The sequence below is a fragment of the Scomber japonicus genome, chromosome 6 (assembly GCF_027409825.1).
Source record: "Scomber japonicus isolate fScoJap1 chromosome 6, fScoJap1.pri, whole genome shotgun sequence".
Taxonomy (NCBI): domain Eukaryota; kingdom Metazoa; phylum Chordata; class Actinopteri; order Scombriformes; family Scombridae; genus Scomber; species Scomber japonicus.
This window is the reverse complement of record NC_070583.1, coordinates 29,160,185-29,178,090: the sequence shown is the minus strand read 5'-3', so window position 1 is coordinate 29,178,090 and position 17,906 is coordinate 29,160,185. Positions and strand designations below refer to the sequence as shown.

At 42.5% G+C, this 17,906-nt stretch overlaps 1 protein-coding gene across 2 annotated transcripts; it reads left to right on the top strand.

Annotated features, from left to right (window-relative positions):
* Window positions 1–16,894, top strand: LOC128360351 (max-binding protein MNT-like). 2 transcript variants are annotated; one of them, XM_053320765.1, is made up of 6 exons: window positions 1–114; window positions 5,159–5,786; window positions 6,239–6,280; window positions 6,607–6,718; window positions 14,043–14,235; window positions 14,406–16,894. In XM_053320765.1, the coding sequence occupies exons 1-6, from the start codon at window positions 42–44 to the stop codon at window positions 15,203–15,205; spliced, it is 1,848 nt and encodes a 615-aa protein (XP_053176740.1). In that variant the 5' UTR covers window positions 1–41; the 3' UTR covers window positions 15,206–16,894. The 2 variants fall into 2 exon arrangements, with proteins under 2 accessions (XP_053176740.1, XP_053176741.1); XM_053320766.1 differs by lacking the exon at window positions 6,239–6,280.
* Window positions 16,895–17,906: the final 1,012 nt, after the last annotated feature.

Here is a 17,906-nt window from a genome sequence, read left to right as displayed (position 1 = left end):
CAATAAGCCGCAGTCTTTTTTTTCTCAACTTTTGGACAGAAATGAGCATCGAAACGCTCCTGGAGGCTGCCAAGTTTTTGGAATTGCAAGCCCAGCAACAACAGAAAGCACGTGGTAAGTTTAGGCTTTTTTATTAGAAATATACTTTGTTTTTCTCACTTGTAACTACTTAATTTTAATCGCATGGTAGTCTGCAATTTTTACCTAAAAGCCTCTCTGGAAAATGTATCATCTGAGCCACAGACAAGCGCCATTCATCAACTATAATGTACATTGCTTATCATTTTTTTGAATTAAAACCATGAAAGGAGACATATTTAGTAAGTAAATCGGTGGCATCTTTTTCAGTTTTACTTTCATATATGGTTTTCGTGTTGCAGCATCGCCTCTTCAGTTAAATCGTCGCTATTAAACATACATGGGAGGCTTGCTGCTGCAGTGTGTGAGGAGTCACTGCATTGAAAAGCTGCTGCATAGACACAGGCTCAGTTAATGTGCAGCACCCACTGTACATTTATCACATCCTCCTGCTTCTCCTCCTGCTCCTGCTGCTTGCTTTTACGTGTCAGTGTTATAATGAGTGACTTGCATTGCACTGGTACTTCACATTTAAAACAAAAACCAAAACATAAGCGGGGGGGGATAAAGGGCGGTGGCGCAGGGGGATGCCAAAGCTCGCTTTACATAATGACCTGACATCGGCCGCCGGGGATCAAGTGACTCCTCTACTGAATGCATCTGTGCTCCTCCTCCTTCATCACCACCTCCTGCTCCTCTTGCTGCCTAAATATTTAAAAGTGTAGTATGTAGTATTATAGTGTTTTATAGTAGTTGTTTGGAGGTGGGGGTAAATAACAAACTCCGTGGCCTTTCAGACGCTCGTGGAGAGCTTTCGGTGTCTGTCGATGACGTGCAGCAGGACACGCCCCCTGTGTGTTAGCAGGGAGGAGGGGAAGAGGGAGGGAGGGAGGGAGGTGGTGGTGGTGGTGGAGAGAATGAGAGGAGGGAGGGTGGAGAGGGGGTCCCGCCCCTTTCACCACGTGCGTGCTGGGCAACCCCTCCCAAAGATTGTTTATGAAGAAGATGAGTCACTAGTGTGTGTGTGTGTGTGTGCGTGCGTGTTTGTGTGCGTGTGTGTGTGTGTGTGTGTGTGTGTGTGTGCGTGTTTGTGTGCGTGTGTGTGTGTATGTGTGTGTCAGCGCTCTGCAGAATAACCTACTTCACACCTTAGCTTTATGTTTTATTAACCCCAGTCATTTTTATCACACAAAAGAAACTGTGTCCAAACTTTTGACTGATACTGTATGTTCACACAAAGAGGGGATTTGACTCTGGTTTAGTGCCCATTGATGCATTTACTCTGAATAACAACACAACACAATTCATTAATTAAGTATTATGATTTTATCAGGCACTTGATTGCACTTTATTTTATGTAGCACTCCTCTTTTTTAACTGCTGCTGTCTTAATTGTCTTTTTAATTGATCTTATGTGTCTCTTAGGTATTATTAGTTATTTATTCTATTTTCTCTTGTGCTTTGGCCCCCTGAGAAACACAATTTTGTTCCGCTGTATGTATATAATAGATATGGTTGGAATGACAAATAAATAATAGTAAAGAAAAATGTTACTTTATATACATACAGCAGGTTGCCATGTATAGAGTATACAGCCTGTTTAAATATACAGGAATGAGTGAAATGTATTGTACATTTAGTATTCGAATCTAAATATGTATAATATGTAGGTACAGTGGGTATTGTAGTGTTATAGTGTTATTGCACAGTGCCTGAGTTGACTGTTAGACATTCATAAGTTTATAATTAAGACACAGTTCCTTTATTACTTTATATTACTTTATTGAGAATAACATTTGCAGTTCATTAGCTAACAAGACTCAGTGGTTAAAAGACATAATGCCCAGTTTCATACTACACACTACAGCTAACAGTGCATAAAATGATCAGTCTTGTATGTACCTTGGTTTTGGGGTCATGGTTTGGTGCAGTTTGGGTCTTTCATTTTGAAAAAGGTACTCATCCAACAATGGCTCATCGGCTGTAACTATTACTGAGGCAGTTAAGTCGTCCTGCAGTGAAATAAGAAAACAACATTTCTGTTTCCTGCAAGAAATCAGGACACCTGCTGACAGCCGTCTGTGCTGATTTATCGTCTAAATGTATATAAAGTTCAAACTAGCTCCACTTCCAGCAGATAGTTACACACTAGTGCCTCAGTATTAATAATTTAATGACGTCGTGTAATATATTTATTTTAGTCTGGTTGTTGGGTGTTTGATGTTTTGCGTTTTATTTCTACTCACACTAACCGGTGTGTCGTCTTAGCCAGACCTCTCATCAGTCAGAGGGACCAAACCACGACTTTTATCTTCCTACTTTTTAACTGCACTTTTCTCTCAGTATTGGTTTTTAACATTCGCTGTCCGACCACGTTAGAAATCAAATGTTTTTACTGTTGTTCTGAACAGCTTCAATTACAGGCAGAGTGAAAAGGCGACCATCACAGAGAGAGGGGGGGGCGTCATATTGATTCACTGCGGAGATAATGGAACATATTTAAATAATTGTATTTCACTCATTCTGAAACCAGCGACACCACAGGGTAACCAGGGGTAACCAGGGTAACCAAGCTACTTTGGCTAAGCCAGCTAGCAAACACTCATGAACATATTATAGTTAAGTGGGGCGCTGCCGAAATGTTCTGGGTGGATCTCGTGCACTTAATCATTGTTCCACACGTCTGACTGAGAGGAATATTAAACTATCTTTACTGTAATTGTTTGGGTTGTGGAGTAACTTCTCCTTACGGCTGTACTGTGACTGTTCAGGATGAATGCATGTACTGTTACATCTCTACATTGTCAGTTTAATGTAACAAAGAAAAAAAATGTGTCCAAAACATAACTAAGCACCTTATTTGTTTTCCGCAGCTGTTTCACCACCACTCGCTTTCTCTTTGGAGAAAAGTCACAAGAGTCCAACGTCCTCACTCATACCTGGTTAACTAATGACAAGGAAGTAAAGCTGTTAAATGCTGCTCTTAGATAATAAGGTTATATAGCTAAAAAAAAGTGTGTTGCAGTAAATTTTAATGTACAATCTCACCTTGTACATTATACTTAATTCTATTTTTTGTTTGGGCCTGATAAAATACTTTATATCATGAACACAGCATCTCTACCGTAAAGCTCCAGCCATGCACTATATTAACAATGTTTCAAGCTTTCATTTTAGTAAATAGATGAACTCAGCGCTGTTATATTGTAAACCTTGAAGGGGGCTTTTCTTCCCCACCCTACAGCACGGTTGGAAACATTTACAGTATTGAGAACAGCTGCGGAGTGAGAGCTCCTGCTCCTTCCTCCTCCCAGCTCCTCCCTCCTTGCTGCATTGGGAGAGCAGGGTCCTCCTCCTCCCTCCTCCTTGCTACTGTAGAGCAGGTCACTGTGTGGAGGAAAGTAGGCCAGTGCTTCTCAATGTGCTGCTGCAGTTATATAATGTCTATAGAAAAACCCTCTTGTTTTTTTTAAGTGTTTCACAGGTTTTCTCTCCTCAGTTTAACGTGTGTTTGTACCACAAAGCCGAACCATCAGTCTCTCAGAACCAGGCCTCTTATTAAAGACAGCAGCAGAGTAACTAGGACTTCTTGTACTTTTTTTTTTTTTTAACTTAAAACAAACATTGTTTTATGTAACATAACTTATACACTCAGCCAATGGTGACATACTACAGTTAAAATGCTCTCCGAAACCTTTTAAAGGGAAATGTAGGTATTTTCCAACCTGGATCGTGTTTTTCCATCTTTCTGTGGGGACAGAGCTGGAGAGAGAGAGAGGGAAAGAGAAAGAGAAAGAGAGGAGTGCCCGGGAGGAGTTTGTAGTGTTGAAATACAGAAATCGTAGCTCGGTGTTACGTAAGATTTTTTTAGTCATGGCTTAATATTTTTTACAGATTTCAACAAAAACAAGTCAACTCTCACGATTTTGGACTGAGACTTCTCTTTGAGCGAGTCTCGATAACAAACAGACGAGATCGAGCCAAAGTTAAAGAAAAACATTTTATTTCTGTGCGTGTTTCTTTCTGTAACGCTGTCGACTCTGATAATAACAATCTGCGCCCGTCAGTGGTAGAAAAACTGTAATTAGTGGATGTACTTTGACGGTGTGCTGTTGCCCCGTCGGATTACATTGATTACACCCATTCAGCGCTCTCGCTCAAAACTGAACCAATTACAAAACCTGTTGTCCCCATTCAACACTTAGACCCGAAATGATGGAAAACATGTTGAAAAATACCGGAGTTTCCCTTTAAGAGGTGGTCTCTGGTACGGCATGTTCAGAAAGTTGCAACACTGTCCGTACTAATATATAAATATATTGTACTTTGCTTCACATAAAACCTTTATGTGCTGGTTTTTCTTTATTTTAATACCGTAGTTGGAAAAGAGTTAAAGGTTGCTTGTGTGTCTGTTTGGAAAAACTGGGTTATAATGTTCTTGAACTTTGAACTCTGAAACGTTGCACAAATATCTCCGTGCTCAGCCTGCTCTCCATCTAAAATATTTAACAGGTTTTAGAAGCAGATATCTGTCAGCGGTCTTTCTAATCCCTCTAATAATCAGACATCTTTTTACATCTCACTGATGACATGTTGTCCAGGGGATGAGGAGGCCCTCCTTGAGGTTTTGAGCAGACTCCCCAACACAACCTGGTCAGTGGACTGGAAAAGGGATTACTTAACAGCAAGGTCCACCTGCTGTGTGATTCTGACTTTATGTTGCATGAGTTCAACCTAGTGTGTAGCAGCCATGTGACCTGTAGCTTTAAATCTCAGACACCTTGGCCTGTTACTCTGCTTTTCTGTAATAAGGACAATCAGGACGTCGTGCAGTAGCAGCAGACACTCATTCTGTGTGTGTGATTTCTGAACTGTGGTTGGTTTATACAGTTTTACGCTGCTGAAAGTTTAATTTGGTAGTTGCAACATGAAAATAGGTCTGTTTGATCTCCTCCTGCGTACTCTCCTGAACATGACTAAAGATCACGGTTGTATTATTGTTTCTATAGTGATGTTATTTATACGAGATGAAGACTTTTGCCGAGCTCACCCTTTTGAATCTGTCGTGTTCCTTTCACAGAGGATGAACTAAAGGAAAAGCTGCGTCTGGAGCAGCTGGCAGAGCAGAGACGCTCTGAAGTGAACTATAACTCCACAATCCACATCAACAATGTTTCTAAAGCAGAGGAGCTCCGCACTGAGAGCCGCCTGGCCCCCATACCACCCTCTCTGCCTCCCCCCTCCATGCCCATTACCGTCATTCCTATCCCCGTGGTCACCCCCAACCCTACAGGCTCACCCGCTCTGCCTGTCGCCACCCTCTCCCCTCCAGTTGCTCCACCACTGGCCTCCCCAAGGAGGGACCCTCATTCTCCTCAGGAGCAAAGTGCGGCCGCCCTGCCACGCTCTCCACAACCCAAACCCGACCACCCGACCTCCGTGCTGACCGTCAACCACAAGCAGCCGATACAGAACCACCACCATCACCCACAGTTCATCCCCCAAACGGGCAACACTAAACTACAGCCGCAGACACACCAGCAGCTGCTCCAGCGCTATCCCGGTTCCATCGTCTCGTCCCCCCAACAACACGCCTTACTGCCCCAGTCAGGTCCTCTGCTTCAGCAGGCCCCCCTACAGAACGGCCCCGTCAACCGGGGGAGTCCTCCTGATGACGGACGCCAGCTAGACAAGAAGAGACCTGGAGGGTGAGACTAATAACTGGTTTACTTTATAATTAAGACAGGGCTCTGACTGAGTATAAATGTGATTATTGATTAATCTGCTTTGTCAATCAATCAATAAGTCCATGAAAGGTCCATCAGAACTCCAAAATTGAAACACAAAAAACGTAATATTTTTCTTATAATCGTTTAAAATGCGTAACTAAATAAGTTTTACCATTTTGAAGATTTAACTATTTCCCTGCTAAAAGACCAAAATGCTACACAGATCCTCGACTGTATATTAAGACCTACTGTACTTTTGCATGTTTGAGATAATCAGTTCTACTTTGAATCGGGCATCAATGGCAGTATAGTGTCAAAGGTTTATCCTCCAGCAGCAGAGCGAGAGTACTCTTCTATTTTTTGATGATTATTCTTGTCACGTTGCCCTTTTGGACGCCAAATTGTTAATGCACTTGTCTGTGCTCCTACAGGGCAGGCACAAGAGAAGTGCACAACAAGCTTGAGAAAAACAGGTGGGTTCAACCTGTCGACCATAGGACCTCCTCAAAACTGAACTTTTTATGACTTGAGAATAATATTAGGAGTACCTATTCAGACATTGTTTTTGATTTTGTTTTTCCATAAAATAATGTGTAGTCTGACAGCTGCCTTTTGATTGTTTGTAGCAGTTTTAATGTTGAGTTTTATCTTTTTATTTGTCAGAAAGACCAATCAACATCTGTGTTGCCTAATGATCTGTTCAGTCATAAATAGAAATCAACATTTCTGAAAACAGCTAAAGTAAAGCCATGTGTGTCTGTCTGCCTGAAGTCCTTTCTCTGTATGTTGTGTCTGTTAGACGAGCACACTTGAAGGAGTGCTTTGAGACGCTGAAGAAGAACATCCCAAACATCGACGAGAAGAAGACCTCTAATCTGAGTGTGCTGAGAAGTGCGCTGAGATACATACAGGTAAGCTGCTGGTTTCTGAGGTTTGATTTCGACCACATCTGACTGCTTTTAACGACCCCACGCCACAATTTGGATTAAAATCAGTATACATTCTGACCCTGAACATTTGAAGTAAGAAATGTGTCCATGTGTGAACAACAGCAGTTACTGCCGGCCTATAATCTGCAGCTTTTGTTCTGCATTTGCCAGATATTTGTGAATCTGGCTAAGACCTGTTTGTGCAGGCTCACTGGCACTCACGACTACTACAAAACAAACGAGCCTCCGTTTGTTTTGAAGCCTCACAGTAATACTATATGTGGTGTCAGGCACGTGAGGAGAGGCCTTTGCCTTTGCATGTACCGTATTTCCTCTAATAGTGGACAGGGCCGGGGGCGTCATCGACACCACCGAATAAAGGCCAGCTCCAAAAACAGGCCGGGGTAAAAACAAGGGTGGATAAACTGCTGGTGCTCGTTATATAATGTCCATGTCAGCTAAATAGTCCTTACCTGGTGTAACTGTAATGTAAATTCAACAATATAAAGATGCAATATTGTTTTAAATATGGAGATATTTTCTGTTTTTGAGGGTCCACTTGATTTTTGTCCTTTTGTTGTCTGATTCATTTTTGTGTTCGTGTCTTTCTATACTGAAGACTCTTTGGCTCGTCCCTCGTCGTACATTGTGCTTTAATATTTGGAATGCGTGCCATGCTCCCGAATGACTCACGATGTGTTTGAGAAAGGCACTGTCAGAGTATCCTGGTTGTAAACAGCTGGTGCAAAGGTCCACAACTGGCGTAGTTTAACTCTTACAGACTGTGACTGTGCTGCCGAGTCTGTCCCCGTGTTCACTGTGGGTCTTTTTTCCCTTCTTTTCCTATACTTAGATGCCGTAGGGTGTTGGTTTACATCTGAATTCACACGTACGCCCAAGTTGGCATCAAGTATTAAAGTTTAAGAATTAAGATTGCTTAGATGTCCACTTTGAACTGTGTTTATTTCTGTAATAAAAGTTACATGATGGTAATATGAAGTTTTTATTTTATTTACATTTTATTAGACTCAGATTTGTTGTTAGCCTACATAATAATCAGGTACTTGGTTAGTACACTATTATTCAGACAAAATGTCACTGATTCAACACAAAACTGAACAGTATTGATTTGCATGGTTATGAGTTTTAAGGCCTTTATAAGACAAGCAACCCTGTAGCTGTTTGTATCTTTTATTATATAACAGTGTTGCAGGTTTACTCATGTAAATTTTGAGGACAGTGTGCTGCTGATTTGATGCTCTGTGAAGCAGCAGTCTGGTTATTCCTACTTTGCGTGGATACTGAGGGAATCTAGGACAGCGTGGGTGCAGAGCTCGTCACCCAATCTCCCTCCCTCCATGTGTGATTAAGCAACATGGTATTCAGTGTGTTGTGTTCGACTGGCTGACTGACCTGCCTTTCTTTTCCTCCTATCACCAGCTGAGCTCCACTCAGGATATATTTAAAAACAGAGTGAGGAAAATATTCACAACTGATGCCACTTTATGCAAAAATGTCAACATCTTCACCACAGTTTATTTGTGAGCTAAAAGCATAACTTTGCACCAAATTCAAGGTAAAGTCTGCAGTGGCAGATCCTTTAGGTAACGAGGAGCTCTAACTCAGTTCATCTGTTGTGGGTCAGAAGATTTTAGCTGCTTTTTAGAGCTAACTTCTGTGTCTCTTCATCACAAAGTGGTTCAGTAATTGGCCAAGCTGCTGCTGCTTTGTTTGGGAGGGGTGGGCTATAGGAAGGGAACTGATGGGAAGTCAAAAAGGGAAAAAAAAGAAGGGGAAAAAAAGCACGTGTACACACTGTCATCTTGACATGGGTGGTACAGACGCGTGCTCTGCCTGCATACAGCTCTCTCCCTGAACGCTGCCTCCTCCTCCTCCTCCCTGCCCCTGTCCTTGTCTTCCTCTGGGCTGGCAACAGAGAGCCACACAAAAACACTGAGCTCAAGAGAGGTTTGAATAAGAGGCTTTAGGCTCAGCATCACATTTCATCTGATTTATCATTCCCGTTATCTGCACTGTGCTTTTACAAATGAGTAGAAAAGTACAGCAGTGCCTGGTTTGAGCTGTTTTCCATAGAAAGTCACTGACTTGGCAGGCAGCTACATAGTTTTAAGTTCCACTTCCCCATTTCAATTCAAGTGCAAATGACTCAGCAACTGTGAGTAATATTTTCCAAGCAGAGGATATGTTTTTGCTTTCCAATCATGCTGTTTTTACTTTGATGCAGGGGTTTATATTTTAAACTTATCACTGACAAATTTATGCCTTGCTCTTGTTCCTAAAGGCTTTCCCCTTGAGCCCGTAGTGGCGCTTCAAAAGCCGAGGCTGTAAAATGAGCCCTGATGGACTAGAGCTCCTCCTCTCAGCTTCCCCCCTCCTCCCTCCCTCCATCCTGTCTCTCTGAGCTTTTAAGGCCACATGAGCAGCAAGCACATGGCTAGCCTGAGCGTGTGACGTCACCCCCCCCCCCCTACCCCCACCCTGCTGGGCCCCCGCCCAGCACTGCAACAGGCAGGACTCGCCGTACCACCAGGCTTAGCTGCCAGCAGCAGGGAGGGAACATGGAGCGGTAAACACAAGGCTTGATTTTCCCTCAAAGCTGACTGAACTTGTTAGTGCCTGTCCCCAAATGCCAGTTTTAAATATGCTGTGCCATCTGGCGGGGAAACTCAGGGTAGATATACGTTTTAATATTTTAATACTGCCAGTTAATGGGATTGATTGTGCGCATAACAGCTTTTTTGTCTTAAAGGTGCATTGTGAAGAATTTAGTGGCATCTAGCAGAACGGACTATGATATTCATTAGTATGTTTTAATTACTATATAATCACCTGAAGGCTAAGAATCGTGTTTTCATTACCTCAGAATGAGCCCTTTATATCTACATAAGGAGAGGGTCCTACTCCATGGAGCCCACCGTGTTACACCGCCACGTTTCTGCAGTAGCCCAGAAAGGACAAATAAAACACTGGCTCTAGAGAGAGACTTCTCATGGTTATCATGATTTTTCGGCAGGTTCTCCTACATGTATTTGGTTTGTGTTAACTTGCAAATTCACGAGTTAGATGCTGCTAAATCGTACACACTGTTCCTTTTAAAATGCAGCCGACTGTTTTGATATTTTTGTATTCAGTCAGCCTTTAATATGAAAATAATCATTCTTCCCCTGATGGTATATCAATGCAGGGTTGTTAGGTTGTTGGCTTTGTCTTTGTCTACATGGATTTGAGTTGTGGTACATTCATTGTATAGTATCTATCAAAATTATGATTATCTGGGGATTTCTAATCAGCAGGCTTGTTTTATACAATAAGACCAGCTGTGTGTCCATGACACAGCTAAATTAGGGACTTAATTTATTGTCTTTATCAGTGATCTCGGAGCAGTCTCACTTTATTCTTTGACTGTACAGCAGCCTGGTCTGGACCATCAGCCAGTCCTTAGCCCAGCTGAGGTAATTAGGCCAGTTTCACATAAGCAATGGTTTGCAAAAGTAGGTTTTTTTTTTCTTTCACAGACAAGGCTTTAATTGTTGGAGGTCAGGCACCACGTGAGGGTCTCTGTTCCAGCTTGAAGGCACAGTTAGACAAGGGTTTATGGTTACCACACTGTCACAAGACCTTTGTGCAAAAGCCTGATCAGAGTCAGCCAGCCTTAGCAGCATGTCTGCAACGTGGCCTCCCTGTGCTCCTGGCCCTTTAAGAAAGCCCAGCCTTGTGCAGTCTGTCCCCGGCTGCTGCAAAAGTGAGTCAGTGAGTACAGATTGTATTGCTCTCTTTCAATCCCCCGCTATCTACCGCCCTCCCTCTCTCGTTCTCTGTGGGGCCATGTGCTCGGCACTCGCATTGCTTGTGACAGCGCTTGAGCAGTGTTTACCTTATACACACACGCACTCACACATTATGCAGCCTATCCCTGTGCTGATCTAGATTTTCACACACACACACAAACAAAAAAAAAAAGGCCTGAGGTGGGGCCCTTATCTCTCTGGAAGGAGGAAGGCTCGGGGGGGGGTGCGGTCATGTGCAAAGAAACAAAAGGTGCTTGGAACGTTATGTCCTATCAACCTGGTGACATGATTAGGAGGGCTATGAAGTCATGTGGTATCCATCTGCCGCAGACATGGTTACTAGGTTTACGTGGTTAATCTCTACAGACTAGCTGTTTCTAAAAAAGACGAGCACGAAGGCGTTCACTCCGTCCACCATCAGCATTGTAACAGGAAGAGTTCAGTGGGTCTCGGTGTTTGTGGAGCACTTCTCCTCTCTCTCGTTCTCTCTCCATGAGTCATAGTTTGTGGCATGCACAGTCGAGGCGCCGCTCATGTAAGGCTGCCTGCTAATGCATGAGGGTAAAAGGGAGTCAGCCAGTCCTTTTGGTCCATGTGTCTCACATTTAGAACACTTTTCTAGTATCTCGTTCTGTCTCACTGGCATCTTCTGTTCAGATGACTTCCTATGACTCTGTTTTCCATGCATGAGAATAATATTATTTTAGTCCGTCTGTCCCATTCCCATAAACACAATGTCTCAGGAACGCCTTCAGCGGATTCCTCAAATGTTCAATCGGACTTGAGGACGAACAGATTAGATTTTGGTCGTCAAAGGTCAAGGTCATTGTGACCTCACACAACATGTTTTTATTTTTACCATAGCTCAACAATTCATGCGCTAATTTTGACAAAAGCTTCACACAAATGTCTTAATAGGATAAAATGATGAAGTGATGACATTTTATATGCAAAATGTCAAAGATCAACTTTACTGTGACTTCATAATGTTCTGCAAAAACACTTTCCTGGCTGTTAGATTGATTAGATTGTGACCGTGTTTTACATTTGGTCAGACACTGAACTGCTGACACTAATCTTTGGTGGCCACCTGTATGCATCAACGTTTTCTTTACAGTAACGTCCATATCTGAAGCTTTATTAGCCAACACATTAATACACTTAAGACCTTTTTATTAAAATTCTATCTAAGTTACTACAAATATCATATCACATGAATCTGGACAGACACGGATTCAAACTGCTCTGATCTGGTCGGTGGAGGCATATTTCTATTTTAAGATTTTTTTCGATGAGGACACTGTCAGGGAAAAGTTTTTTTACATGAAGGTGTGCATGTCTTAGGTTACCGAGGAAACCTTAAGAGGTTTTTAGCTGTTTCCGTGACAACCACAGATGGGGGGGAATTTCAGTACATCATGTGCTGCTAGACCGAGGATGCTGTTAGTGTTCAGACTGAAGTACGGATATCCCCGGCTCTTCTAGTAAGAGAGAGAGGCTGTCGACGACGGGCCACACATCTGGATCCAGATGTTTGAGTGCATGGCAAGGAACATGTGTTGGTGATTAGTCAGTGGAGTAAATGATCTGCCCTGCATTGAGTGCATATTAACATTATTGGATATCCATGCTTCAGGAGACAAAAACATTGTTGTTTGCGAGGATGGTTTAATGCTCGAATACTTGTGGGTTTCCAGAAGCATTCGACTGCTGTGGATGAGGCAGCAGTGTGTTTCTTACCCGTCATTAACAGTCCTAATGAAGACAAATTTTGTTCTAAATCTAGTTACGGGTGCTGTAACTAGATTAAACAGAGCATTTATATGGATTTAATTGTGACTATATATGTATATGTTAGTGTAATGTTGGTGTAACCTTGGTGCTAGTATCTTCTTCACAGCCACGTTATTATGTGCACAGTAGAGTTTGTGTTTTGTGTGTTCGACTAACAGTTTCCCCGGTGAGAAGCAACCGAAGCACCGAGCGGACTGTGCAGTTCTAATCCTGGATAAGGAGTAGAGACAGGTGCCGAATTACACAAGGCCCGCCTTTTGTCCCCCTTTGCTATTTATGTACTTTGAATATTGCGCTGTAGATGAACATGAACATGAACAGACCACCTAGACAAAACATACAGAAACACAAAAGACAAACACCACTTACATGCAGATGGCCTTTTATCGGGTGGCATGCTCTCTCACACTCACACACACACACACACACACAGATACACCCAGTCTTCCGACACACAGAAATACACGGTGGTGTGAACATTAACAGGAAGTCCACCTTTTGAGGAAATGGCTTTTATGATCCTGACTCATCAGGTTACAGGTACCAGATTTCTCCCAGTGTTGTTTCCCTGAACGTCTCACAGCGAGGCCGCAGACGGTTTGCTAGTTAGATCATGTTTTTATCATCATCATCATTACAGAGTCCTTTGTCACTTGTTGAAGTTTCTTTATAGTTTTGATAATGATTTTAACTTTGCTTCAGACAGGGAAGTGCACCTCAGTCTGTTTAGTTTTGCCCTGTCAGCTGACGGGTTAAGGGAAATTGGGTCACAGAGAGCCACTGCCTGGAAGCACCTCCTACTTTCCATACTCGTGTTCTCCCTCCCTCCTTCACCTCCTCCTTCCCGCGTGCTTCTGTAGCTCTGTTATTTTGCTCCCTGCACATGGGCACTGGTCCTAGGTTTATTTTTATATCATTAGTTGTTGGACATTTTCCTGATTATTCAGCTTTAAAGACGGCGTGTCTGGCTTGCTGTTGAGGTTTATTGGTTTGTTGCTTTTGGGTCGTACACACACACTTTTTCAGCAGAGCATTCTCCACTGATTGTTGTTGCAGGCTGAATTAAATAGATTTATTAACAAATTAATAAGACAAAATCACCATCAACCATTACTCGGTGAATGAAGCTAAATGCTAAATTATCTCATATTACTTTTCAATTTGAGGAAGCTGTTGCAATTTTGTACATTATAGCTCTGTAAATCATAAAGATTTACAAAAGACATTTTTAAAGTGATTGTACTGAATGTCATCTAATTCAGTGGATATATTGCTTACAGTTTCAGTATGAGCCCTGAAAAAAAACCCTCTCTTTTGCAACATACAAAGTTCAGTTTTTGTTGACACAGTCGGAGTCGTTGATGCAACTATATGGTCCTTTTGAGGCTTTGAGTTGTGGTGATTTCTAATGATTTGTCTTCCTCTTACTTTACATACAGTACATAAGAGGAGCACGTCTCAATACACTGCAGTTTAATACATTAGGATCTGATTCAACACCTCTGACAACAAAGACAGGTTTTATTGTGTGGCTGTCGTATTGGATTATTGCATTACACTCTACATGTGAACTTAATAAACTGGTAACAAGGAGAACTGTCTACTGGTGGCAGCTCACAGTATCATGGAGTCACTGAGTTCTTAATATTACAAACTCGAGGACTCAAAGAGATAATTTACCATCGTCTGCTTTCCCCTTTCAGACGTTAAAGCGTAAAGAGAAGGAGTACGAGCACGACATGGAGCGACTGGCCAGAGAAAAGATCGCCACGCAGCAGCGATTAGCAGAGCTGAAGAACGAGCTGAGCCAGTGGATGGATGTGATCGAGATCGACCGCGTCCTCCGACAGACAGTACAGCCTGAAGAGGACCAGGCCTCCACCTCCACTGCTTCGGGTAGGCTGTCAGGCAGGGTTAGAGTTACTGCTGGAGGCCTTCAGGGCTCGTCCAGGCTCTGTAGTCGACAACTTCTTTATGAATACTAAATGTATATTTAAAGTTGTAAATCACTGACTGCAGTGTCTGCTGCATGTTATTGAGATTATTTTCATCTTTTGGTGTTGCAGAAGGAGAAGACATCATGGACGATGACCTAGATGAAGAGACGACACCAAGAGCGCCGACTGCCTTACCTACCGTGCCTCAAACCATGAAACCTGAGCTGCACAAGACTCTAACACCCATTCAGACCCCAACCCTGACACCTGCCACCACTACCTCCTTCATAACCCAACACATCTCCATCCAGCACAAAGCCCCCCTGCTCCAGCCTCAGCCCCAGCCGCTGCAAGTGACTTCTCCACAGCCAGCGTCCAAGCCTGCGGTCCCATCCACACCCACGACATCCAGCACTCCCACCACTCCCAGTCAGGCCTTTATCCCCAACCACACACAGGTGGTGACCACATCTAGCCTACACCCAACAGTTATTGCCCATGCTTCAGTATCCCATCCGTCAGTCATCCAGGCTGTCAATCATGTCATCCAGGGTGGGGGTCCCAAACATATTGCCCACCTGGCTCCCTCCACCACCACCAGCAGCTCTGTTCAGTTAGCCCCCAGCCACCAGCCCATCGGCCACATCACGGTGCACCCGGTGGCTCACCTGGGCCAGCATCTACCTACGCTCTACCCCCAACCGGTGGCTGTCACACAGTCAGCCGTTGTCGGTCACATCGCCCACACCCTTAACCACACCCACGCCCAGGTGAACGGCACTGTGGCGAACCAGCCGAATGCCACCATTGTTGGCAAACAGACAACAATGGTGGCTCACCATCCGCAGCTGGTGGGTCAGACTGTGCTCAACCCTGTGACAATGGTGGCCATGCCTTCCTTCCCCATCAGCACTCTGAAGCTGGCCTGAATTCTGCCACCAGGACCACCAGGCTGCAGACGGAGACGCCCCTCTTCAAGGGGGACAGAGCCACAAGCCTCACACCAGGCCATCGAAAAGCACACAGTGAGGGCTGCTGGACACCTCAGTGATCCACATGTGAGTTTCTTTTTCAGAAACGTCACAGCTGTTTGAAAGGCAACTGGGACCATTCCCACAACAATCTGCAAACCTCTTTCAATGCTAGTCTACCACCTGAGATCTCGATCCTGAGACTAGTATCTGACAGGCTGCACACGGTTTGTGATCATGTTGAGTGTGTGTGGAAGAACAAAGTGAGCAGATGTGCAGTTTTAGACCCTCACTGGCCATCCATTATTACATAGTGGAGTCATTTTTATGGAAACAGCTTCATACAGGAAAGTGTTACCGACAGCTGTGCCAGTGCTGATGTCGGTACTGGTTGGTGGCTCGACACCCTTCTATCACTGTGACTGCTGTAGTTGAACCAGTAGTAGATCTAGTGCTGCAGAGGCTGCATCGGTTTTTTTGGGAGGTGTGACAGAGTAGCATCAGAGCACTCAACCCGCCATAACCATCACATTGAGAATGTGATTTTTCTGGGAGCTCCTCCTCTCCAGCAGAGGCACATGCTGCAGGGTTGGAGCGAAATCATGGACTGAACGCAACCTCCTGCACAATCCTCAGTGGCGTGCGAACAACAATAGCTCCCCCTGCTGTCTGTTTGTGTCCACTGTAACATTAATATACCCAATGAACATGAAAAAAACCCTCCAGCAAAGTAATTATAATGACATTTAAACAATGGCCACTCAAAGAAATAAAAGAACACAGTTTTGTCAGGGTTTGATATTTTGGTTTAGCATCACAGGACAATCAAAGTTACTTATCTGTAGTTTCTGTCCTTCAAATATACTGACGACTGTACACTGAACACAAGTAGTATGAGTTAGTGTGTTAATGATAAAGTTACGTTTGTGTCACCGCTGCTAATATATTCTAATATATTTTTGCCAAACAGAATCTGTTTCATCTTTTTACCCAATAATTGTAAAACACCACAAGTATCTCCACAGAAAGACGGGACAGAGAGAGGCATGTCGAAATTACTAAACAGGACATAAAAACACGTCGGTCTGATTGTACAAGGTGTGAAGGAGTGTTTAGAGATTGTGAATGTGAATACGTAATAGGTCCATAAAATATACTGGTGTGTTTATATGCTGTCATGTAGGGCAAATGGTTGTAGGATGTGTGTTTGCATGCCGTGGATGCATGCCGTGACCGCTGATTTACTGATTTATGTTAAAGGTGAGGGCTCACGGCTGTCCTATTAACGCTGTAGGCCGACAGACTTCGACATGTTGCAGTAGGAATGTAAGGTTGATTGACAGAGTTGAAGCTCCATCATCTGTAACTTTGGGGTGAGATTGGTTTAAAATGTTTCAACAGCTGGAACAAAACCAATCAATGTGGGGTTTTTTTGGGTTTTTTTTTTTTTTTTTTCAAGACTATCCCTTTCCAATTCTAGCACTGTGAAAAAATTAATTTCTATTAGTCTCAAAGAGCGGCAGACCTGTAGTTAAGCATAGCAACCTGCTGTGCTCTCCTGATATAATTTGAATGTACCGATCTGTGAAAGGATGTGGAGTAGCACGCTCATCAGAACTTAAGCCCTGTTCTTTTTTTTTGTTTTTTTTTTGTTGTTGTTGTTGTTTTTAAGAAAAATGCGATTACTTTATTAAAGTATCATGTGCATGTAATGTGTAACATTTAAAACTGATTTTTTTGTATTTTAAGATTTGCTGTTGCTTGTTTCATCTGGAGAATAACTTCTTCTGTTCAGTGTAAATGTTTATAATCTAGCTTTTTTTTTTTTTTTTTTCCTTTCCTTTTTTTTGGGGACCATGTACATCGATGTATATCAGGGGGTGACGCCTACGCAGACTCTTCCCACATTGATATCACATTCGGCCACTTTGGAAAGTATTCACCCCTTGATTCTTTTCTATTTTTGTTCTGGTGCAATATGATTACAGAGAAGACTGAAATGATTTTTTTCCAAATGTCATTAAGTGCAAAAACTGTTCTGTCATTTTTTTTTTTTTTTTTTTTTTTTTTTTCAGATTTTCAGATTATTTGCAATTGATTGTGAACTCATTTAAAACCATACATCATTTAAAATCATATTGTAACAAAACAAAACTTGTAAAAGCTGACAGGGATTCAGATACTTGACGAAGCAACAGTATACTTGTGTGTTTTCCCTATGGAGAAAGTTTAAGTTGTATATAGCCTGTAAATGTTGGGCTGCATTTAGATCTAACTGTATTATGTAAAAAAGCCTCGGAGAAATATGTAAAATTAAAAAAAAAAAGATACTTAATAAACTGTATTATGTTTACAAATGTCTGGAGCCACAGTTTGTATTTTTTATATCATCCTGCAACATTAGAAACACTCTTTCCTCATGATTCCTCATCTGTGATTTATAACATGTTTAACAGTTTCCATTTAATTATTTTTATATAGACCTAATACTACTGATAGAGAAGTCTTTCTAGTATTTTGTCCACCTGATGGACATCAATGATGACGGACTAAATATTAGAAACCTTAAAATGACCACGAAATGACAAATTCAACATTACAGCTTTCTTGAATGTAGAATTTATTTATTGTTGTATTAAGAAGCATTTATTTAGCAGAG